This window comes from Lepisma saccharinum, chromosome 12, assembly GCF_977018435.1.
Source record: "Lepisma saccharinum chromosome 12, izLepSacc3.1, whole genome shotgun sequence".
Lineage (NCBI taxonomy): Eukaryota > Metazoa > Arthropoda > Insecta > Zygentoma > Lepismatidae > Lepisma > Lepisma saccharinum.
Window position 1 is genome coordinate 15,517,422 of NC_139240.1, and position 24,763 is coordinate 15,542,184.

Below are 24,763 nucleotides of genomic sequence, written 5' to 3' on the forward strand. Positions count from 1 at the left end.
TAGGGGTGTAAGGGGTGTAGTAGTAGTACACCCAAATGTCAACCTCACTTCCACGTTAGTACACCCTGGACTGAAGACTAACGAGGCTCTGGCGACTGGCCCCATGGCCAGTATAATTTTGTTTGTATTGTCCTGTTCTTTTGTCCTTATGTGTGCTGAGTGCCCCTTTACAGCCTCAGCTTTTAACGAAAGTCAGAAGATTTTAATATTTTATGATTTTAGTTGTGCAACGTTAGAGTTGTTATTTGTAACGATAAGGGGCTGGACCCCGTATAATGTGAAGGGTGCAAAATAGCCTTAGTGCTGACGCACCCACAATTTTAAATTCAAATTCAAAAGAACTTCAATAATCTTTGAACAAGGGCCCATAAATAATGCACTTCAGTATTAGAATACAGAACCAATAGGTGAATTTTAATATTTGTGGGGAGGAATCAATAAGTCAATATCATAAGTTTATCTTCTTAGTAATAAGTCAATATGCTGTAAGAAAAGATGCAACGCCAAAAATCTTCCAATTTTGCATACACAATACAGTAAGCATATGCACTTTACTTATTTTTACCTCTTAAGGTGTAAGTGGTGATTTTCCATGTAGTACACCCAACTGTCAACCTCACTTCCGCATAGTACTCCCTGGACTGCATTTTGCACACGAACGAGGCTCTGGCGACTGGCACTATGGCCAGTATAATTTTGTGTGTGTTGTCCGGTTTTTTGTCCTTGTGTGTGCTGAGTGCCTCTTTACAGCCTCAGCTTTTAACAGAGGTCAGAAAATTTTAAGATTTTACTTATGCAACGTTAGAGTTGTTGTTTGCAAAAGTATGGGGCTGGACCCAGTATAATGTGACTGGTTCATAATAGAAACAATATTTTTACCTCAACCACTAACTACAAGACTTCACAGGAACCCACGTTCATTTGTTGTTTTGTTCTAAGGTCAATGATTGTGCAACAAGATTCAATTTCAACATCAACAACAGTTTTATTCAAGATTTTAGTAACATGGTTTGTTGATATTCGTATAACAGTATAATAAGCAATTTTCAAAATCCACAATGCGTTACTATAAACTCTTTTACATTAATTAAGTTCCTTCAAATTTTCACTCGTAACAAAGTTCTAAGTTCTCTTGGGGTGTAAGGGGTGACCTTCCACATAGTACACCCAAATGTCAACCTCACTTCCACATTAGTGCACCCCGGACCGAAGACTAACGAGGCTCTGGCGACTGGCCCCATGGCCAGTATAATTTTGTTTGAATTGTCCTGTTCTTTTGTCCTTATGTGTGTTGAGTGCCCCTTTACAGCCTCAGCTATTGACAGAAGTGAGAACATTTTAATTTTTTTAGTTATGCAACGTTAGAGTTGCTATTTGTAATGGTAAGGGGCTGGCCCTCGTATAATGTGACGGGAGCAAAATAGCCTAAGTGCTGACGCTCCCAAAATTTTAAATTAAAAAAAAATCAATCTAAGTTCTCTTTTACTGTACGCTACAAGAAAATATCAAAACATGTAAACTCTATTCGTTGCTTATCTGCAAACTACAAAAAAAATGCTAGTGCTTTCTTTTTGCTTCACGCAATTTAGCAATTATAACACAGCCTAACTATAGCTAAATCGTTAATTTTGCACAGCAAGAATTCCAAATTCAAAATATCGTACAAGCGTTCAACACTTGATTCATTTAAACACAGTGGGGGTGTAAGGGGTGACCTTCCACGTAGTACACCCAAATGTCAACCTCACTTCCACGTCAGTACACCCTGGACTGCAGACTAACGAGGCTCTGGCGACTGGCCCCATGACCAGTATCATTTTGTTTGTATTGTCCTGTTCTTTTGTCCTTATGTGTACTGAGTGCCCCTTTACAGCCTCAGCTTTTAACGAAAGTCAGAACATTTTAAGATTTTACTTATGCAACGTTAGAGTTGTTCTTTGTAAAGATAAGGGGCTGGACCCCGTATAATGTGACGGGTGCAAAATGGCCTAAGTGCTGACGCACCCACAATTTTAACATCAAATCAAATCAAATTTAAACACAGTGGGGTGTAAGGGGTACCTTCCACTTAGGCGCCCAAAAGTCAACCTCACTTCCACGTAGTGCACCCTAGACTAAAGACTACCGAGGCTCTGGCGACTGGCACTATGGCCAGTATAGTTTTGTGTGTATTGTCCTGTTTTTTGTCTTTGTGTGTGCTGAGTGCCCGTTTACAGCCTCGGCTTTTAACAGAAGTCAGAACATTTTAAGATTTTTAATGCAACGTTAGAGTTGTTATATGTAATGAATGTGAAGAGAGCAAAATAGCCTAAGTGCTGACGCTCCCAAAATTTTAAATTCAAATTCAAATTTAAACATAGTCATGATTGTATCGTGAAAACTTTCTAACAAATGCATTAACTTTACTAAAAATCGAGATGCTTTCTATTTCTTAACCAATTATAATATAATTGAAACGTACATAACATTAGGTGCTCAAGGAAAAGGTTCTTTATAAAAAATGGTTCGTAATAATTTGATCAAGTAGTATTTTTACATGTTCAATCAAAATCAATTGTCGTCGTGATGAATCAAGGCAACTATTTGAGACGTTTTAAATCTTTTACTATTTCGTTGTACATTTATCGCAGCAAGTATCGCAATGGAAGCAACGTGCTCGCACAGTTACATTATTCATGTCCGTAAGCTAAATTTCGCAAATAATAATAATAGTTTATTACGCGATCGTAATTTAAAAGGTGTTTTTTTATGAGCAATCAAAAAAATCATTATAATGTAACGACTTTCTGTAATATAAACTTGAAATCGAGCGACAAGATTAACTTAGAACTGTTCTACTGCTTTTTTACTAGTTCACGTTATCGTAACATGCGTAAATTGTGGAAGATAAGGGAACATAGCACTTTTCACCATTTTGTGGGCGCACACATACAAGAATATAGTTTCGTACCTGTATTATTTAACACTGAAGTTCACTGGCTTCGTTGAGGTTACTTCGCTCGGAAAATCTCCAATTTAATCATTCGAGAAGAATCCATTTACCCGATTCCCAATTTCTGCTTTCGTAAAATTGTATTTGTTTTACAAGGCACGCTCTCTAGTCAAAAGATCATGTCTGTTTGTCCATTGACTTTACTTACGAGTACGTAATACATGTTCCCTGGTAATCGTGTATGCCGAGAAAGGCAAGAACACCACGATGCCATACAAGATTGCCCCGAAGGTAATTTCAACTCACCCCTGCCTCTGCTCGATTTCAACTGCCCATGAATTTCAAACTGAACTGTGTAGGTTGGCTTCTTACGTAACATCCAGTTACGTCATACCCCAGGTGGCATGATCACTACGACAGCTAGAGAAGCACAAAGGAGCTGCCCTCTGTTGGGTGGTCCAGGAACTACATCACTTTTTACTCAGAACTTGAGCGGACAACCGCAAAACAACACTTTGTGTTGAGGTGTAAGGGGTACCTTCCACGTAGGCGCCCAAAAGTCAACCTCACTTCCACATAGTGCACCCTGGACTAAAGACTAACGAGGCTCTGGCGACTGGCACTATGGTCAGTATAATTTTGTGTGTGTTGTCCTGTTTTTGTCTTTGTGTGTGCTGAGTGCCAGTTTACAGCCTCAGCTTTTAACAGAAGTCAGAAGATTTTAAGATGTTTAGTTATGCAACGTAAGAGTGGTTATATGTAATGATAAGGGGCTGGCCCCCGTATAATGTGACAGGAGCAAAATAGCCTAAGTGCTGACGCTCCCAAAATTTTAAATTCAAATTCAAAAAAATTCAAACACTTTGTGTTGAGACTTGTAGGATTTTCAGTAATTTATGAATAATAAAAAAGTTTCTTTTTTTTTTTTTTTTTACCGAAAATCACTACATGCTTTGCGTTTGAGTAGCCTATTCCTCATGGCTTGCAGCCTTCTGTAGTGAGTCCTCTGACTGATAGGCTTCTTTTTAGGCATGGTCGGTAAGTTCAATTTGGGCAGTCTGACTTCTCTACGAGTTTTATCGTCGATGCACTGGCAAGCAATGACACATTTTGCTGATTTTGAGCACGATACAAGGTCACCAAACATCTCTAATCTGTCTTGAATTGAGCTAATTTCGTCATTAAATTCAGCAAATTGCTCATCACTACACTCGGGCGACAGATCACGTAAGAATTTCTGAGTAGCCTCTGTCAATTGCATGGTTTTGTTGATGAAGACGGTAACGCTCTCTTGTGACAGATCATCTGAAGCAATCTTGTTTTCAACAACATGTGTAACTTCGCATTTTAGAACACATTTACAAGGGCCCCACTGAAAGTTTTTGGGAAAATGACAAAGAAGAAGAATGAAAGTACATCAATTTTTTATTGCTTTTCAAAATATTCCCCCTTTACAGCAATGCATTGTTTCATGCGATGGAACCAATTGTTGAAACAGTTTGCCAGTCTGTAGTTGGTACCTGCAAGACATGCATTTCGTGTGCTTCGATAGCCTCTTCGGGAGTGAAAAATCGCTGACCACGCAACTTGTTCTTTGATTGTTGTGTCAGATGCTGTGTGCGAGCTGGCATTGTCACGATGCAGAATGATTCGACGATTTCGGTTTGAAGTTCTGAGCACGTTGAGTACTTGTGGCAGTACTTGTGTATACTATTCTGCATTGACTGTTCTACGATTCTCTAGTGCAACAGTCGCAATGTGACCTGATTTACCGAAAAAAGAGGCAACCATTTTTTTCGACACACTGCATGCACGAACAATTTTCGTTGGTTTAGGCTCATCCTGGAACATCCACACAGCAGATTGTTGCTTTCTTTCAGGTTCATAAGAGTAAATCCATCATTCATCGCCTGTGACTATGTTAAACACAAGATTTGATGATCCCGACTTGAACCGTTTGATCATAGCCTTGCTCCACTTCGCACGGTCATCTTTTTGTGCTTTTGTTAAATTGTGTGGTATCCATCGGGCACAAAGCTTTTTCACACCTAAATGATTGTGCAAAATTGTTTGTATTTGACTCATGCCAATACCTAAGGAACCCTGAATTTCATCATTAAGGCTAACCCGGCCACATCTGAAAGCTTGAAACCAGCGATAAATTGTCGTCTTTGATAGGGCATCTTCGTGAAAAGTTTCGATCATTCGAGTAACACACTGTTGCTGTGTTAAACCTTGCCGAAAATCATAATAAATCATGGCACGTAAGTTCTCTCTTGTTAATTCCATTTTTTTTATATACAAACACCTCACTTCAAACTTATATCCTGAAACGAAAAAGAACCAGTGTTACATCAGTCCTTGTATTTACAGTCGACAAATATCACAGTTTATAAATGTAACAAAATCTAACAGATTGCATAGTTGCCAGTACCCGATTCCTGAAACTTTCAGTGCGGCCCTCGTACATGAAATTATCTGCTCCATTGTTCTCAACACTAACACTACAGACTAACTACAGCAAACTATAAACAAATCACACAGTCAACAATGCAAGAATGTCTGAAAGGTACCATATCAATCCCTAAGATTGTATATTTATTTTTATTAAAGTCTCTCTGAACGCTTCACGTTGACCAGGGCATTCACTTGTTTTTCTCAGTTGTCTCAACCTCTGAGGCATGCATTGTGTTGTGCCATGCAAACGTCTTGAGCATTCAGGAAACAGGTAATACTTCTGGTTATAGAGTCAGCGGTTTGCATGGTAGCAATTAAATAATACGATTCGGCATAGAGGAAGAGCTCGATGGCCTAGTAATATAGAGGTGAGACAAGCTGAGAGGGGACTGACTTTTGGGATTGAGTTGAGAGAGAAGAGGTGGTCAGCAAGGCAGTAGGTCAGAAGTGGAACGACGCTCTGGTCGACGAATTGGAGAAGCTTACAGAGGACTTCGCTTATTTGATTCAGCTAAAGACTTCAGATAGACAGGTAATTATCCTAACACCCAGCCATGATTCAGGTTCAACGGTTCACAAAACCCAACGAGTGGCCATTGTCTTTTCTGTAGTTTAGTTCCTTAGTGTGATTTTGTACCTTTTGCATTGCCAAGCGTTAACTCGTCATGCCAATGACGAGTGGTCTCATCAAGAGGATGAATGATGAGTTATTTACATCACCCCAGCAATTAATTGCATAAACAACTGGTTCAGATCCCCTCATTCTATAGAATGACACGGTACTGAACATTTCATTATCGTATCTCTTAAAGAACAGAGCTGTCAACCCATAGAAAATAAAACCAGATATTTTTCATCAAATGGGCTAAATCTGTTATATCTACACTTCTAAAGTTTTTGCACAAGTGTTTGATCCATTTTTGTGTCTTCAGCAGCAGCGTTTACAACAACTTTGCATTGATTTAAAGTTCAAATCACAAACCCTGAGACCTTCTGTAAAAAAAAACCACCTGCATGCAGAAAGCATTGCAAACTCATAGAAGTAAAATAATCCACCGAAAATCCAGCGTTGTTACAGGATTCATTACGTAAGGTAAAACAATGGCCAATTTGTAGTATGGGATACACTGCCGCAAATGACGTCTCACTTTAAACCCAATGCTCTTTCTTTTTTTACTTATTGCTTCACCTTTGTGATACAATTCAATTAACAGATTCAAAAATGTTGATCATCCCATTTAGTGAACATTACCGTGAATATATCAACTCACTGCGAGTAAAGGATAACACACTTCTGGACAGATAAGCAAACAGTCCACGACGTATATAAAAGCACAACCACAATAACGTTGAGAAAATACATGAACAATATACTGGAACAGAGGAATATGTAGAACGAACAGCTACAGTATGATCATGAATTACAAATTATATACACACATACCATACTAATGACACAACACACAGGAATAGCAATGATTCATTCTCATTGGCATATACCAAAGCCACAGTTGAAAACCAGAAAGAGTATATATGTACAAAACAAACACTCTTGATCTTGCCACCAACGATTCCCTTTTTCAAGTACCTGCTTGGGAATGGGTGTGTGGTACATTTTCATTCATCAATTTCTTCTAACCATCACACATTCTCATCGTGATTAGCCAAAAGTGGCAGATGAAATACAGATAAAAACAAGTAATCTAACTTCATGCAGGATGTATTTCCTTATCTAAATCTCGAAAATTAAATACGCAAAAAAATATGCCTAATCATAAAAAAAAGGTAAAGTGTTCCCCTGTGCATAGCACAACGCCATGAAGGCGTATAGGGGGTGTGGGGGTAACGCCTCACTTTCTTGATCCGGTCGTGAGTGGGGGTGATGTGATCAGCATCACGCCCCTGACCGCCTTTACCCCCCAGGGTTTCCCCCAGGTACCCATGTTATTCGACGCTGGGTGTGCGCCGGGGCCGCTTTCACCGTTAGAAAAGTTCCCGGATTTGAACCGGCCGGGGATCGAACCCGGGACCTTTAGCATGGTAGTCAGACGCGTTACCGACTGAGCCACCGCGGCCAATATGCCTAATCATGGATAGATTATTTAGGTAGCAATAACTTAAGAGAAAAAAAAAACATAAAAACCTAATCAAGTTTGATGTAATGTACAGTACCATCTGAACCATTTATGAACCATCTTTTCAGTCTCACAATGTTACTAAGATACATAAACTGTTCTCTGGTTTATACTTCGCAAACTATGAAGACATAATACTGACAGAAAAATAGCTAATTTAGGTGTTTATGATGGAGACTTCACAAATAAATTAAACAATCAAGATCACAGGGTTCAAATCAAATATCGTTAATCTTCCTTTTACAAATATACTACGAACATTCTCTAAGTACACAAAAAAAGTTTGCTGAGTTTCAAAATTTTATATGGAAAAAAGATCCAAATGATGCACTCAATTTGCAAGCAGACCTACTGTATGTACAAAGATGGGGCAACAATAAGAAATTATACTTTGATATTACGAAATGCTTCATATGAGCAAGACACACTCAATTGGTAACCTCTCTTCCACATAGTACATCTTTTACTGCATTTTGCAGACTAACGAGGCTCTGAAATCTAAACCTTCGGTCAGTACGACCCTGGTGTGGCTGTGTGTTGTCCTTGTGTGCTCAGTGCCCCTTACACCTTTTACCGAAAGTAAGAATATGTTAGTACTCCAACATTACAATGATGATATATTACTTTTCTTTTAGTTAAGGTAAAGGGCTGGTCCCATATAATGTGACAGGTACAAAAGAGCCTAAGTACTGATGCACCAAAAATTCAAATTCAATCAATCAATATTAGGAACAATTTCCAGGCAAAAAAGAACCTAATATTCATTATTACACACTAAATAACCATGGATTACAATGAGTAAATCACACAAATTACTTTGGAATACTATTTACAATACATACTGGTGAAACATTTCAAACCACCTTAATTTAAAAATATCTACAGACACAACTACAAAGCACACAATTACACTATTTACATAAACACCCACACCCACAAAGCACACAGTTACACTATTTACATACACACAAAGCACACTATGTTGTAAAATCTTAAGTTTGCGCAATGCACACTTCTGTCTGTTTTTGTCTGTCAGCATCCTGTTTCTTCTCCTACACCGCCAAGGTATGGAGATTTTACAAATGCCATCTACTATACCCTTTTACATGAACGCAAGATGTTCTGAACATCCTTCTTCAAGCCAGTCAAAACTAATGTTCTGGTGAATAGCACATGCAACTTGCCGCTTCACACCATCTAGGTGAGCAATCTTTGGAAGCATATCTTCCAGGATAGTTGCTCCATGACAAATGGTCTTAACCAATTCCCGTGAGGGATAAGTAAGACCAGATGTTTTGTCAGAGTACTCCCTGAAGACTATGCCTACATTGGCATACTCCCCTCCATCAGGTGTTGTGAGACTAGCTCTAGAGCCGTTGCATGTGTTATTTTCCAGAAACCTTCTAGCAATAAAGCCAGAAACATAGGCAACTGAGAATTTGTGTCCAGCATCAGAGTTGACCTCAAGGGTTTCATATGAATTATCAATACCATTACCATCATTACCTGAGTCTTTGCTTTGCAAATCCTGGTTGTTCTGGTCAAACTTTCAAATTGTTCAGAAGTGGACCAGGATTAACTTCTTCCTCACAATTTGCCCCCTTCACATCTATTGATGCTAACCTATTTACAATAGCAGTCTTAAGAGCTGTGCACTGTTTGGTTGTTATTCGCTCCACAGTAGGAACGAATGGCAGCAAACAAATACTCAAGAGGGTCTTGGTTATAACATCTTGTCTCAACATGCAAAAAACCTTTCTCTTTCAAAATGTTCCACAAAAGTGTAGCCCCTCGGATAGTTGCAATCCATCCATCCTGTGAGGGAAGCCGGAACACATCCTTCCGCACTGCACCAGGGGCAATAACTGGGCGAGGCTGGCTTTGCTTCTTCAAATACTTACAGCTATTGAACTTGCTGCGCACATCTGCCCAGAAGTTTATGTGGAGTGCATCTCTCTCTTTTCTCACTTGACACCTTAAGCCCCCACTTCCAGAAGGCTTGGCTGACACACCATTGAAGCTGTTAAACAGCTGATTTGTAACCCCGACTACCTCCGCAGTTGCTAGGGCATCAACTGGGAGGAAGCCTGCAACAAAGAAATATTCAAATGTTACACATCAGATTTCGGATGCAACATGTTAAAATATATGTATATCAAAGCACAATAAATAAATAATTTAAGCAAGCAGTTTTAACAATGTCTCTAAATAGTTACATGCTACATGTGTGGCCTAATATTTATGTACACAAAGCTAATGTGTTCTTCAAATGAATTAGTTTCATTAGCGCAAAATTTAATATATTTAGATTTATATGAATTCCTCTTTTTTATGGACAATAAAATACATAACTACGTTTAACATTTCCTTCTCAGGAGGTTCTCTTAAAGATAAATAAAACATGAGAATAAGTTAAAAATAGCCATCAAAATTATTTTTTTAGCTGTTTCTGTGCTTAATTTTTTTGGTAGAAGTTATTATTAATGGTATAAGTCTTAGAAAAATGCAAACTGAGCATAGTACTAAACGTACAGACATAACTATTACATGCTATTCTTCAGATTTTTATTCGAAACAATTATAAAATCTGGAAGCCATCTTGGCAATGAATATTAACACTATCTAGATATCAGTTACGTCAATTTCAGACATGCTTCCGAGAGCTAACAAATAGCAAATCAGTAAATCCATGAGCCATGGTAGCTCAAGTTTTTATTATTATTATAATTTTCTTTTGTACGCATTGCTTGGTTTCATTGTAGAATTATTTCTCATGTACTCAGCAGACTACAGAGTACTTGGGGGCCTCCTCCCTGATGGCACAGTAGTAGTGTCGTCGTTTTGTAATCAAGGTTGTCCCGATTAGATACCCTGTGGGAGGCACATAGTGGTTTGTGGGTGGGTGATATAAGGTTTGAAATTTCCCTGCCTTGTCCCTGCATAAAGCAGCTCTGGGGCTCACCCAGCCTCTAATCAATGGTTATAGTGGAACCACAAGCAAAAAAACCTGCGCAGAAGCACATCGCGCCGGCGGGTGTAAGAAAGGGCAGGTGGAAGCAACATTCGCGCTGGCTCACGTCAGCGTTGCCAGGCCTATTGATTTCTCGGGAGAATTCCTTAATAAACTATTGCTATGGAACCTCCAACGGCCAGCTTAAAAACACGTTTCCTGCTCATCTTACTTGAACATGGAGGGGAGATGTAAAGTGGAACTCCACTCAGCCCTGAAAAGTGCTGTTTGAACTGTAAAATTATGTCAAACGCTACTCAATTGTGCCAGAACATTATTTTATTACTTTTACTACATTTCTATTTTTAGATGACTGTATTTTATCCCACCCTAAACTCTTTTTCTATTTTAGTTATTTTACGTCGCTTTTGTGCCTCTACGGGTAAGTACGACAATATTGATGAATGAAAAACTGATGAAATGGATGATGTGACACAAACACAGTGAAACGTCCTTGCCTTACGAGGTAGAAACACTGACTTCGTAGCGTGGGCAAATTATGTTATACATGTATGTGTTTGTGGGTGTGTGTGTGTGTATTTCTAGCAGACGGGGAGGATGGGTGGCACCCTAGCATAAGCGTTGCTATCTTGAATTATTGAGGAAGACATGCTGTCTAATTCACCAAATATATATTTCACATACGTAATGCATTTTCTCATTATGGTGCAGGACGCGTGCCCACCCCTATCGGTAGCTGTACACCGAACACCAGCAGAAGGCAAATTGATTTGTTATTGTTAGCATTCGACTTGAAAGATTGTGGAAAATCGCCGACAACGAAAGGCGGCACATTAGCTTCATCTGTGAACACAACTTTCTACCATTTCCTGTCATAAAAATTCCTCGCGATAAGAGAGGCATCTCAAACCCCTTGTGTCGATGCTGAGAAAGGGCAAATTTGAGGGTGATTTCCAGGCACCCTCTAACCGGAAAATGCGGAAGAGATGAAAGATTGTCGGTTCCCTCGAGCGGTTTACTTTCTTTTGTTTGAAACATGTCCACTCCTGAAATGGAGATCTTCGGTAAATTTTCGCCAAACACAGGGTGCTGGGTCTAGCACCATTGTTACAAAAGTATCTGTGACGTTTACACAGTAAACAATGCGAGCCACTCCTCTTGCCCCACCCCCCAGTGCGCACGACAATACCGCTCCTCCGCCCCCAAGAACGTCGTTCATCCGCTTCTATTAGATCATCGGATTTTGTAGCAGATCTTATGGTTTCCCAAGGAACAATCTCCCGAATTTTTCAAATCTGACCTGGCAACATTGCCCCGAACACCGATAACGGCAGGGAAGTTGCGCGAACGCTTTGGATGGAAGGTTTTTTCCTTGTGGTCGAGCTATACCTGGGGGCAACACTTTGTAGTAAAGGCGGCCAGGCATGATGCTGATCACATCATCCTAACTATGACTGAGATCAGGAATATGTGGAGCACACTACTTACACATCACCTTATATGCCTTCGTGGCAAGTGTGCACAGGGGGTACCGTTACCTTCTTTTTTTTTTAATCCATACATATTAGAAACATGTGATGTTGCCAGTTAAAAATATGATACATAACAATGTAGTTTTAAAAGGACTAGATAGGTCAAGAGACCATGAAGTGCAGCTTAATATTACTATTTACAGTTTGCAAACAAGTAATTTTGTAGTCACGGACACTTCTGGGTTGTAACATTCCTACAATAGGAATATCACAACCCGGAAGTGTCCATGACTGTACCACACTGCTAACACGCCAAATGGCAGCATTACCTACTTTTAAAAATCAAACTTTTCAAACTCACCTGAGGAAACATCAGCGTTTAGGTTGCAGCCACTGTATGGCTCATAACTTGTGCGGCAAGGTTGACTTTCATAACCTTCTGGAAGGTGGGGTCCATGTGTGCAGATGTTAATTTATGTAACCACGGGAACTTTTCTAACGGTGGAAGCGGCCACGGCGCCTACCCAGCGTCGAATAACATGGGTACCTGGGGGAAACCCTGGGGGGTAAAGGCGGTCAGGGGCGTGATGCTGATCACATCACCCCCACTCACGACCGGATCAAGAAAGTGTGGGGCGTTACCCCCACACCCCCTATACGCCTTCATGGCGTGGTGCTATGCACAGGGGAACACTTTACCTTTTTTACTGGTAACCACTTGTTGCCACCTTCAAATCTCGATCACGGAACTGCCGAATGTGCTCTTTTCACAATTAAATGATCACCTACTTTCACCAACTCTTACATCATGCCTGTACAGCATGTTCCTCGTGCATTTCAATAAATGCAGAGGGTCGTACAGTGTTACTATTTTATGCCCATTGAAATGAAAATAGGGATCATCCCAAGTGGAACCTAAATCTTTTAGGGCTTTCACGTTGTTAGCACCCATATCACATACTGTTGCTACAACGTGAAGGCCTACAGTATATTCTGGCAGGCAGACAAAACTTCCTTCAGGAGATCGGCTAGGGTCCCCGATTCCACGCTACCATGGCTGAAATAGAAAGCAAGAGGTTGTTTCCACTTACTTTTCAAACCCTTAACCATGAATACAAGGGCATGGTTTGCCACACGATCTCTGCGACCAGAACCCAGGTCCTCATATCCAATGATTCGGTGCAAGGATGAATCATATTGCACATGCTCCCGGATTGACATTTCATCAAACATGAGAACACATGTGGGGTGTAAGGGGTGACCTTCCACGTAGTACACCCAAATGTCAACCTCACTTCGACGTTAGTGCACCCTGGACTGAAGACTAACGAGGCTCTGGCGACTGGCCCCATGGCCAGTATAATTTTGTTTGTATTGTCCTGTTCTCTTGTCCTTATGTGTGCTGAGTGCCCCTTTACAGCCTCAGCTTTTAACAGACGTCAGAACATTTTAAGAATTTTAATTATGCAACGTTAGAGTTGTTATGTGTAATGGTAAGGGGCTGGCCCCCGTATAATGTGACGGGAGCAGAATAGCCTAAGTGCTGACGCTCCCGAAATTTTAAATTCAAATCAAATCAAATGGGAACACATGTGCGATCTAATTGATTCTTAGACTTCAGGGAATGAGGAGATTCTGAAAATGCGCTCATTGATTCCAGTGTGGAAAGGGAAGGCATTCAGCAGGTTAACCAGAGTACACCTGTTTGGTAGGGCAAACATGGTACTAAGGATGGAGTAACACTTGAGAGAACGCTTATAAACGGAAAGAGCTAATAATTTCTCATCCAAGTGTCCATCTGCTACTCTTTGGTTTCAACTTGGAACAACGCATGTGTCCTGCAAGAAATATGGCAGAAGACAATGACATTGATTTTGAAAAAGTTTCCACCAACTTCACCGACTCTGTGTGGTTATCACACAACTCTTCCAAAGTCAATGATGTTGCCTGGTTTTGCTTTTTCAATCGAGATATAGTTCTCTCTTTCTTTGAAAGAAATTTCAACAAAATCTTTTTTTTTTGTGTCAATTGACAATACCTGGTAGAATTAATTAAACCCAAAAGTTATTTCCTTTTTCTTGCAGGCTTCTGGGAAGCATTAGGACTGAGCCAAGATGCTTCATCAGAAGTGCATGCTGGGTTTTTGGAAGTTTCAGCCAAAGACTCAAAGCTGACACTTGATGTTGAAATATTTGCCTGTGGAGAGGAGAACAGTTCAACAGAACATTTTGGTTTTATGGAACAATTGGGATGAGGAATTAGGGACTGGTTAATGCTAGGTTGTGGTTCTGATGTGCCTGGCTGTGGTGAGGGAAATAGGTTAATGGAAGACAATGGTTTCAGCTGTGGCGTAGAGGTACTTGGAGGTTGTGTGGGGTTTGCTTGGAGGTGGAGAAAGGAATGGTGAACAGCAATCATGGTCGTGAACATGGGAAGGAATATGGGAAACATCAAAAGTCACATTTTCTGTAACAAGCACTTACTCATCTACTTCTAGACATGGTAAAGGAGAAGTCAATGCCTCACTAGAATTAAAACTTAGTTTCTCAGATGGTGACATGATAGATGGCACAGCAAGTGGGGCAAGTTTCACCCGCTTATCCATGCAAAATATTCTCCTGGAAAAGTGCACAGTTCACATGCATGCATGGGTTAGGTTCTGTTTAAAGCGAATACTGTTTGCAAACTTCATCCATGCTTCATACCTGTAAAAATCTGAGAAAAAATAGAACTATAATTCCTGTCCGTGTTTAAGACTTCAGCACATATCAAGTGAATTAGCTGATCTTTAGATATAGACATGTAGTGAACCATGAAACAGTTTATGGCTTTAAATCAATTACACACCCTGAAATTAAATTTCGCTGACTCTTCAACATTTTTCACTACAAAAAATCAGTGTTCAGTGAACAGGTGGAAAGCACTACCACCAAAGGTAAATGAAAATACTAGTTTCAGTATATTTTCCTTATTCTTATTTTTAAAATTTATATATAATACTAAAAGCCCAGAAGCTAAGTATATTTTTTCAAATGTTAAATTTCTTGTAGATGATAGTGTCTCTTCTCGAATTAGCAAATAACTTTTTCGAAGTGGGGTGTAAGGGGTGCTGCTTCCACGTAGTGCACCCAATAGTCAACCGCACTTCCACGTAGTACACCCTGGACTGCAGACTAACGAGGCTCTGGCGAGTGGCCCCATGGCCAGTATAATTTTGTTTGTGTTGTCCTGTGTTTTGACCTTATTTGTGCTGAATGCTCCTTTACTGCCTCAGCTTTTAACGAAAGTCAGAAGATTTTAATGTTTTGTGATTTTAGTTCTTCAACGTTAGAGTTATGTGTAACGATAAGGGGCTGGCCCCCGTATAATGTGACGGGTTCAAAATTGCCTTAGTGCTGACGCACCCAAAATTTTAAATTCAAATCAAATCAAACTTTTTCGAAGTGAAAATGTCCAAAACGTTACTAGAACAATAATTTCTTAGAATTCTAGGAGAAAAAAAGAACTAGAATATGTTGATGCATTTGGGTACTTTGGCATGTATGGTCACTTAGCACCCACCCAAGTCTGTGGATCAGGTATGTGCATCATGTAAAAATCTTGAATGTATTTGTACTCTAACATCTCTTTCACTACACCTTAGCTTATTTATATGTATACGTATCTGACGTCAACTATATACTGGTATGTGAAAATGATTTCTTTCCTTCTCTCGTCTGGGGCAGTACTGCAATAACGCTAAAATAACTCGAAGTCTTGTAACATTGTAACTTGACATTTTAAATTTACCGTTTCAAACTCCGAGAGAAGCGGAAAAGTTTCACCGCTGGAAATGTTTCCACATCCAGTGACGGCACACCTCCTACTTTGCAGATAACTGAAACTCATCATGTGTAGAAAAAAAAATCCAGAAAACTCCTACAATTAACCACTTGCTGCTTTACAATATGGCTGCAGATCGGCTGACGGGTTGAATACCAAATTTTGAATCAGGATTTGCAACGTTCGCTTTTGCAGACTGCCCTGCCATCTATCGGTGATATTCTAACTATTTTGCCCCCTTGGTAACGTATGGTGAAAAATATTTGCACAAAAAGAAAACGCTGTGGTAAAGGGCAAAAACGCACAGATGTATTTCGTGTCCTGGTTGGTATACAAGGGTGGTATCTGAATATCAATGAACAAACACATTCACGCAGAGTCTGCTGCCCTTGCGACAATTTTGGGGCACTTTCTGCATAGATGGAGCAAATGTTGATGGATCAACATCGCGCAAGCATCTGCGGATCCGTTGGATGAGGGTTGCAACGGTTCGTGGTTGATAATTATTGTCATACACCATCCGCTTTAAATTTGCCCAGAAATCTTCAATGGGCCGCAGTTGGGGAACATTAGGGGAATTCTGTTCTTTGGATATGTAAGGGATACCTAAGTGCTCCATGGCCGCAAGATTTTGTGCAGCATAATGGCAGCTGGCTAAATCTGGCCAAAACACAACATTGTCCCCACGATGGTATTCATTGATATTACTGCTTCACTTTAGGCAAACAGAACTTTACATACCGGTCGGCGTTGAGTGCAAGGCCAGCCTTGAAAAACTGAGGTTTCGACAGTCCTTTCTCACTCATGGCAAGCCATAGCAACACCTTCTGTGGGAATTTGGTTTTGGCAGCAAAACGCACTGGATCGGGCACGGCAGCAGTTCCAGGATCATAGTAGGTTTTCGGTTGCCACTCATTGCCATCTAGGGTGAAATAAGTCTCATCGTCCATGATACAAATCACGTCATTTGTTGCAGTGAAAGTTTTTGTCACAAGGGTTCGTAAACGCAGTTTCTGGACAACAACGTGTTGCTCCGTCACTTTTGGCATAGTTTTTAGTTTATATCTCCGTATCCCCATCTTCTGTAATGCTTTCTTCATTGTGTTTTTATCACACTGAAACCTCCTACCAACCTCACGGTAGGATTTTGCCACCTTACCTGCAGTAACACGTCGCAGTTGTTGCAACACTCTGGGTTCATTTAATTTCGACTTCCGTCCACTGCCCGACTTTCTTTCCACATTGAATCCCTTCTCCAATTGTGACACAATATTATAAACCGTACGACGGGAAAATCCTACACGTTGAAAATGTTTCAGAAGCTCGGACTTTCGAACATCACGATTCTCTGTCCAATGTTGCACGATCATTTTCCGACGGTCGTCTTCTTTCAGCTCCATACTGACTTGTTTTTACACCAACCTCTCTTGCTCTTCACACTACATAACTGGTAGACGTACAATCCAACACAACTCAAATGGTGTGTCAGTGTTCAATATTGCCAGTTCCACAGGGTTGCAAAGTTTGTGCAAATTTTTTTCACCATACGTTAGTACCAACTGACGTAGCTGGAAGATCAACACACCTGATGATGGACGGTACTCAACACTAGTCCTCGATGTAATCACCTTTTTTGTTGAAGCATTTGTCACAACGGTACATGAGGTTTTCCATACCGGTTGCACAAAAATCCACGTTAAGTTCTCGTACCCACCGTGAGGCAGCTCTTTTGACATCATCACATGTCAGATAATGGTAGCCAGCCAAACAAATGGTAGTCCCAGCTCAGCTGATATTGAGCGTAATGTTGTTCTTCTGTCCTCACAAATACACTCATCCACAAGAGCACAGTTCACGTCAGTGTTTGAGTTACTGGGCCTACCGCTGTTTCCAGGGTTGTCATTAACAATACTGGCCCGTCCTTTGAAGGCACGACACCATTCCGCTACATGTTGCCTTGAGATTGTCCCCTCCCCATACACCTCCACAATCTGCCTATGAATGTCAGCAGGTGTAGTGTTTTTGGCCCACAGGAACCGCACCACTGCCCTCACTTCTACTCTTGACCAATTTCCTAGACGAGTCACCATTTTAAATGTCCGCTTCTCGGGTATACATGGTCAGAATCCGAAGAGATTAAAGAGAAGCTTGACGACTACAAATTTTAAAACTTTTTATGCAAGTTTCCAATTTACCAAGCAATATTGCATGCCAATCTCATTTTTTTAGGTGGTTTCCCCAGTAGGCATAATCCACCATGTCATTAACCTACAGTAGGTTGCGTACGCAGCCGGCTGTAGGGTAATAACATAACCAACTACAAACTACTACCGTCCTCTTTTTTATTTTTTTATTTTTAAATGGAACAATACACGTCCTGCAGGAACATTTCTCAATGTTTGTCATTTGCAATCAACAAATGTGTGAGTAATATATTCATATGTAGATACTTGGCTGTATTTCATGCAACGGTGTGAGCCTATCGCATACTTGGGTTAACCCTTCAAGCCGGGAGTTAAATACCCATCAGCCGATGCGAGAAGCGGTAATTTTAAATCACCAAAACAGCAATTTTCGCATAATGTTACAAAATTGAACATACCTTAAAAGCCATTTTCTCAATTACAATGAAATTTTCAGGACTTGTAAACGAAACTTCACACTACACAAAAATGTATAACTAATGACATTTATACTATAATAACAAAAATAATAATAAAAATCAAAAATTACATGTTGCGTTTACAAAGTACTCCTTCTGTCTTGTGTTCTTGTTAGTTTAGAAGTCCAACGTTGTGTGGTACAATTTAAAATATGCTTCGAAACACAGTCCTACTTCACTATCTGAACACCAATAAACACTTTTGAACTATACTCATAAGCTTAAATATTCCCAAAACAAGATATATTTCTTCCACGGTAACTGGTTGCCATTTGCGCATTCGTGAACGTGGTTTCAATGTGCAATGTTGAATACAAGTGTCGGCATATAAGTATTTTTCTCCGACAATGAGTTGTACAACTTGTTTGTCAAAAAACAACAAAAAGGCATCAAGAACATTATTGATTGCTTTTTGGGGACCGCACAATCTACAAAACGCAAGTTTATTTGTTTTGAAAGAGTCGTCAAATTCTTTCCAGTTCCAGGTTACATTCGATGACGCAACAGGTGAGGATGTAATGCCATCTAATTCGCTTTCACTATCATTGACACTATCTTCTTCCTGTTCTGCATAGTTTACTTCACTTTCACTTCTAGATAGAAATGAATAAATTGAACCTTCACTGTAACTTTCCTCTAAAAATGCACCAATTTCGTCCGCTTCGATGCCCTTTACCCGCTCGTTCGACGCCATTTCTCAGCTGTTTTTTTTATGTAATAAAGTGATGCAATCGCATATAATTGCATGTATTTGGAAGCAATCCAACAGACAGCAGAACATTGCAGTCTACTCTTGAGTTACATGCGTTTTCATTCATATGGGAAAACAAGAGATGGCAGAATATGCATCATTTCGTCACTACTACACGGGACGTATACGTGTACGTCGAACCGCCTCTTGAAGCACTGAGGGTCCGTACACGTGTGCGTCGAACCGGCTTGAGGGGTTAAATGAACGTCTCCTGCATGAACAGCAAAGGAGGAGATGTCAGTCGTTGGTATTATCAATTACCAACGTACAATTATCTTGCTGGCAAGAAGGCCAAAGTGAAGAATATTGTGTTCAACTCCACTATCCAGCAAAGTGATTGCGTGGAGTGCACTAGGACAGTGGTATGAGGTACTTTCCTTGCTACTTGGAAAGGGAGATGACCTGAATGCAGACTTGATGGATAAGAATATGGTAATTTTGTAATGGGGTGAACATATTGATGGAGCACGGCGAAGATGTTGAACCTGGATTGATGTAGAAATGTACAGAGTGACAACCTTTCCCTGAGGAAAATAACCAAGTCACTCCGCAGACGAAGAAGATGGTAAATAGCATACCATCTCCCAGTAATTGCTTTGAGGCAGCTAGGATGTTTTTCCGAATTACGTATGCGATAGGATAAAGAAGTATATTTGGAGATGCTCAATAAAGAAGATGGTTATGTTAGAACAGAAAACCGTGCATGATTTGAGGACCTATGAAAACGGACAATATTGCCATCGAACGTGGTAGGAATGTAGAGGCAAATCGAAATTCCTTGCGGTGGAAGAGAAACACCGATGCGTGGATTGCGTGTCTTCTTCATGCACGGTACATTACAAATGCTGAGTATTTGTATCGAGTATTTTTTATCTGTGTTCTAAGTATTTCAATGAATAATCGTCATGTTACGTCCAATATCAATTGCGGGAGATTGCAGTAGAGAAGGAACTTACCTACTTACAGGACTCCTGGAAAGACGACGTTCCTGGTGTAGACGGCATCGTTCCGGGGAAAGAGCTTCCCCTGATCTGCCGTCTTCTCGACGTACACCATGACGTCGTTCGCTCTCCTTACTCTGGAAAACGCCACGTACAGCTGACAGTGGCTGAAGCAGGGCTTCTTCAGGAAGATCCCCACTTTCGTCAGAGTCTGTCCCTGGGGCTTGTTGATGGTCATGGCGTAGCAAGGCCTCACAGGGAACTGTGTCCTGGTCATCGGTTTCGGTAATATCGGGTCGCGGGCCTGCATAGTCATTCGGGGTATGTAACCTAGCTGCCTCTCGTCTCGGTTGTACAGGTACTCAACCGTCAGGACGTGCTCCATCATGTTCACCACCTTCATTCTGGTGCCGTTGCACATCCCCATCTGTATGTCCAGATTCCTGAGTAGCATGACTATGCAGTTCTCCTTGAGGACGAGCTCGTGTGGAGTTAAGGACTGCTGGTTGACGGAGTTGAGCATCTCCATGGAGGCGTAGAAATTATGCTCAGGATCATTGTCGTAGTCGTCCGCACTCAGATACGTTTTCGACTCGCCAGGTATCCTCTCCATCACGAATCGATTTACTTCCTCCACTTTCACGTTGGTTGGGGTCAACACGGCTCTCTGGAACGCGTGACCGACGTGAGCAAAACGTCCCTCGTGGCCAGCAAGCTGACGTTGGGATCGCCACTAGATCCCTCACGTTTCCCCTGGTCTTCGTGGGCAACGTTCCAGAACCCAAACTCAGAAGCCATTCTGAGAAGTGAGCCTCGTCCTCGCGTACCCTCATGTTCCTCCTCAGGGCCAGGTGCGTCATGGTGTCCCACAGCATGGAGGACCTGATGGAAACTGCAACGATCGCCGCTGCATGTCCTCCGGGGACCACCGGCCAAACTTGGCGGAAGTCACCTCCCACCTTGCCTTGTAACTCCGACGTCTACTTATTTAACGTGCCTGACGTCATTCTGGTTCTACATTACAATGGTAATGTCAAACCCACAAAAACAAATAAACAAAAGGCAATCATTAATAACCTATTTACCTTTTGTCCCAGGGTAAGTGCCATCAGTCGGAGCCCAAGAGATTACATAGGGTAGAACAAATCACACCACAGGGTTCTATATATACTGTAATTTCTATAAAAGAGCACATGCATAAACATTACATCATTGCCCCTTTCATTCATACATTCACTCACGCATTCATATCTCGGCAATCCAAAAGACATGAGTAATTAGTACAATAATAATTCGGCGGCATGTTTAAAGTTAGCTACATTGATTTAAACTGTTCTTAATTTGACATTTACTTTTGCTTTTCCGGGAAAAACCATGTTCCGGTAGGAGCTTAACCTGTACGACAAAACACTACTCCTTTTATGTTGTTGTAATTGAATGTTAATGTTTATATTGTTACTTTTGCGGTGAACTTGGATCACTGTTATATAATTATATAGACAATTTATAGCGTCGTACAATCTGAATGTTAAATACTTTGGATAAATGAATAATTGAAGCTGTACGGTTTTACAATTTAAAAATATAGTGGATGCAATTTAATCGCCGTAATAAGCAATGTCTCTTCGAGATTTTTTATATAATTAAGCGAGTTCCTTGGATGTCACGACGGGGCGAACGAAGCTTATCCATTTTCACGTCCATTCCGGCTTACCTTTGTCGGCTCTGACTGAAGTCCTCGTGGTGGAGAAGTGGGTGCTTGGCGGCTTTGTCAATAGATGGCTTCCGGGCGATAAGATTGGATTTCCGCATCTTCAAGGTTGGCAACTGGGTCGGAGGCCCCCCCAGCGGGGCCTTTCGCTGTCTCTACTCCATCTTGATAGTAAACAACCACGTGCGAAATAAACACAACACGGAACGGTGCGACACACAAAGCGGATACTTTACGCGGGTGGTTCGCGAGAGATTGTGCACGAAAACACGTCGAAGAAAATCTGAGTAAAACTGTGTCTTCTGCTTTTCTGCGCGTCTATTTATTTGCTATTCAAAAGGTTCGTTACGGTGCCAAGCGTTGGTAAATCGTCCTAAAGTCGTAGCCTCTTGTCCTGCTATCTTCGCCCGTGTATTTGGAGTTCTTTGACCCTTCTCCAAAAGCACCTCGAAGAGAGGTTACCCAAAGACCGGGCCCCATTGTAACCTGCACGTTCGTTCCGAAGAGAGTGCCTTGGAGTCTGTAGTTATTGTTGTCCAGTCTCGTTGTTTAATCTTTAATAGCTGGCTTAATTCATCTATCAAATTGTGCTTTTGGGATTTTGTCGATTATAATCTGCTGCTGGGCTGTTATAAATTTCAGTTGAATCTGATCATTGGTACTAAAGTTGTATTTTATGTTTTTTTTAGCCCGAGGATCGGCCTCTTCTCTCGGGAAACAGGCTAGTCCTCCGCGCTCCGCCGTCCAACTCTCGGTGTACAGCCACCATCCAATACATGTTATTGCTTATTACGGCGATTAATTGATTTACCTGATAATTAGCAAGATTTTATCGTTATAGCCTCCCATGGGATGTTGTTGAACGTTGAGCAAGCGACGCAGGAAACGGTTCACTGCTTCCAGTCGTGCTTGCTGGACGTGGGGGCTTCGTGCCAGATGATCACGGAACAGTCTTTCAAGTGCTGGGACTGTTCCGACGAACTTGAGGCCCACGACGGTGTCCACGTCCAGGGTGAACAGCAACCTGAACGTGCCGTGGACTGTCCGTCCGCCGATGAGCAAGCGTGCCGCCACTCCGGTCCAAGCGACGGCAGCCACTTGCTTGTCACCCCTACGCAGATGCGTGATGATGGTGTTGTAGAGGTGAGTCTTGCCCGTTCCTCCTGGCCCGTCAACGTAGAACATCCTTGCGTTGGCATCCGGCGCATCCTCCGAATCCACGATCGCACCCATAACCCGGTCGAAGATGGTTCGTTGGTCGGGATTGAGATCGTCGATCCCGTACCGGGCGGCATCTGCTTCTCCCTCGTGGACGTCGTCGTCGCCGACGATGTCCTGGTCCAGCTCCGGGAGGTTCAGATATGCTAGAGTGGGTCCACCGTTCCTCGCAAGGATGTCCGCAATCTCCCTGAGAGTTCGTTCTACCGCATGCCGTTCGGCTACGTTACGCCTTACGTAGTCGTGGATGAGGTCGGCTTGATAGATTTCCCAAATGCGCCGCATCTCAGGCCATATCTCCTCCCCGATGACGGTCACCATCAGGGCGAAAAACTTCCTGAGGGACCTGGGGTGCCTGTGGCTCGCGGCTTCCCTGAAGTAGAGCTCGTAAAGCTCCTCGCCGCGAACCAAGTGCCTCTGGATGCACGACAAAGCTATGCATCCACCTGGAGAAGGTCGTCGAAGCTGGTGGCACCCCTGATGTTCAACAGTAACAGCCTGAGATGAAACAACTCCACGATGGAAGGAGAGATCTCGACGATCCTGCCGATGGTCTTGGACTTCCTCTGCCTCTCCTCCCACGTGCAGGTGGTTCGATTCCTGACGAAACGTTCCGGAACCTGCACGTATCGAAGCTCGCGGGACGCACGCAACGTGGAGTTCAACGTGAACCAAGCGCCCACCTTTGGCGGCTTGGGCAGGGCTAACTGCTCCGGTACAATCTCCACCCCTTCGACGAAGTATATCGGCTGCTCCCCTGGCAGATGGACCGGTAGGGCGTCCACGGAGTGCGCTCTCGTTCTTGTGCTCGAAGAATTTCCAGATCGCTTCTGGTGACGACACGTACCGGCAGTCGATGAAATTCTGGACCTCATCCCAGTTCATGACACCACCACCTGCTTCGTCTTGCTGAGCTTCGATGGTGATGCAGTCCAGTCCCTTGTATATGTACTTATACAAATACTTCATGTTTCTGAAGGTGGTGCAGAATTCGAAGTTGACGTGGGACTGGAACTTCATTGTGGCGTGGACGTTGTAGGGCACAACTCTGCGGTTGTCGATCACAGACCCATCCCGCATGGTGAACGTCCCACCGTCCGCGGGACTCTTGTAGAGCACCCCCCCGGGTGGGGAAGATCACAGTGTCCTCCCTGGAGGGCTTGGGGTACCCCTTCGAGCACCTGCCCGACGACATGCAAGGTGCTGCTGGGTTCGCATCCCCGCAGGGTCTGTGAATGTTCTGCCCGGTGATTAGCCCGTATAACGTCGGCTCGGTGTCGGCGTCTGGAAGATACGCCGAGATCACCTTGTCCACGTCTTCCTCCGTGACTATCTTGTCCTCGGGCACGAAGGACACAAGATGTGTGCATGCGGTAGCCTACGCTTGAGGAACTCGACCACTTACATGTAATATTGGACCGTGCCGTAGAGCTGCTTTCCGTTCAGATCGTCCAGCATCTAGTCCAACTTGCACTTTAACACCCGACACACCAAGTTGGGTCGATCAAGGTAGCTCTGTCCCTGCCGCAAGTTGGACACGATCTCCGGCCAGTACGGGTTGCACGTGAAGGTGACGATCAGATCAGGTTTCCCGTACCGTGAGACCGTCGTCATGGCGTCCAGATACTGCCCGTTCATGCATCTGGGGTATCCGGGATGGTCCCTGGGGAGTACCACTATCCTTCCCGGTG

General features: G+C 42.2%; 1 protein-coding gene across 1 annotated transcript; it reads right to left on the reverse strand.

The window, feature by feature from the left end:
• Positions 1–20,162: 20,162 nt before the first annotated feature.
• Positions 20,163–20,756, reverse strand: LOC145996242 (ATP-dependent DNA helicase PIF1-like). Its single transcript, XM_083132663.1, has one exon. It carries the CDS (start codon positions 20,754–20,756, stop codon positions 20,163–20,165), a length of 594 nt encoding a protein of 197 aa, XP_082988789.1.
• Positions 20,757–24,763: the final 4,007 nt, after the last annotated feature.

Coding starts and splice junctions, on each gene's coding strand:
- LOC145996242 (XM_083132663.1), bottom strand. CDS start 20,756: ATGGAGAGGATACCTGGCGAGTCGAAAACGTATCTGAGTGCGGACGAC.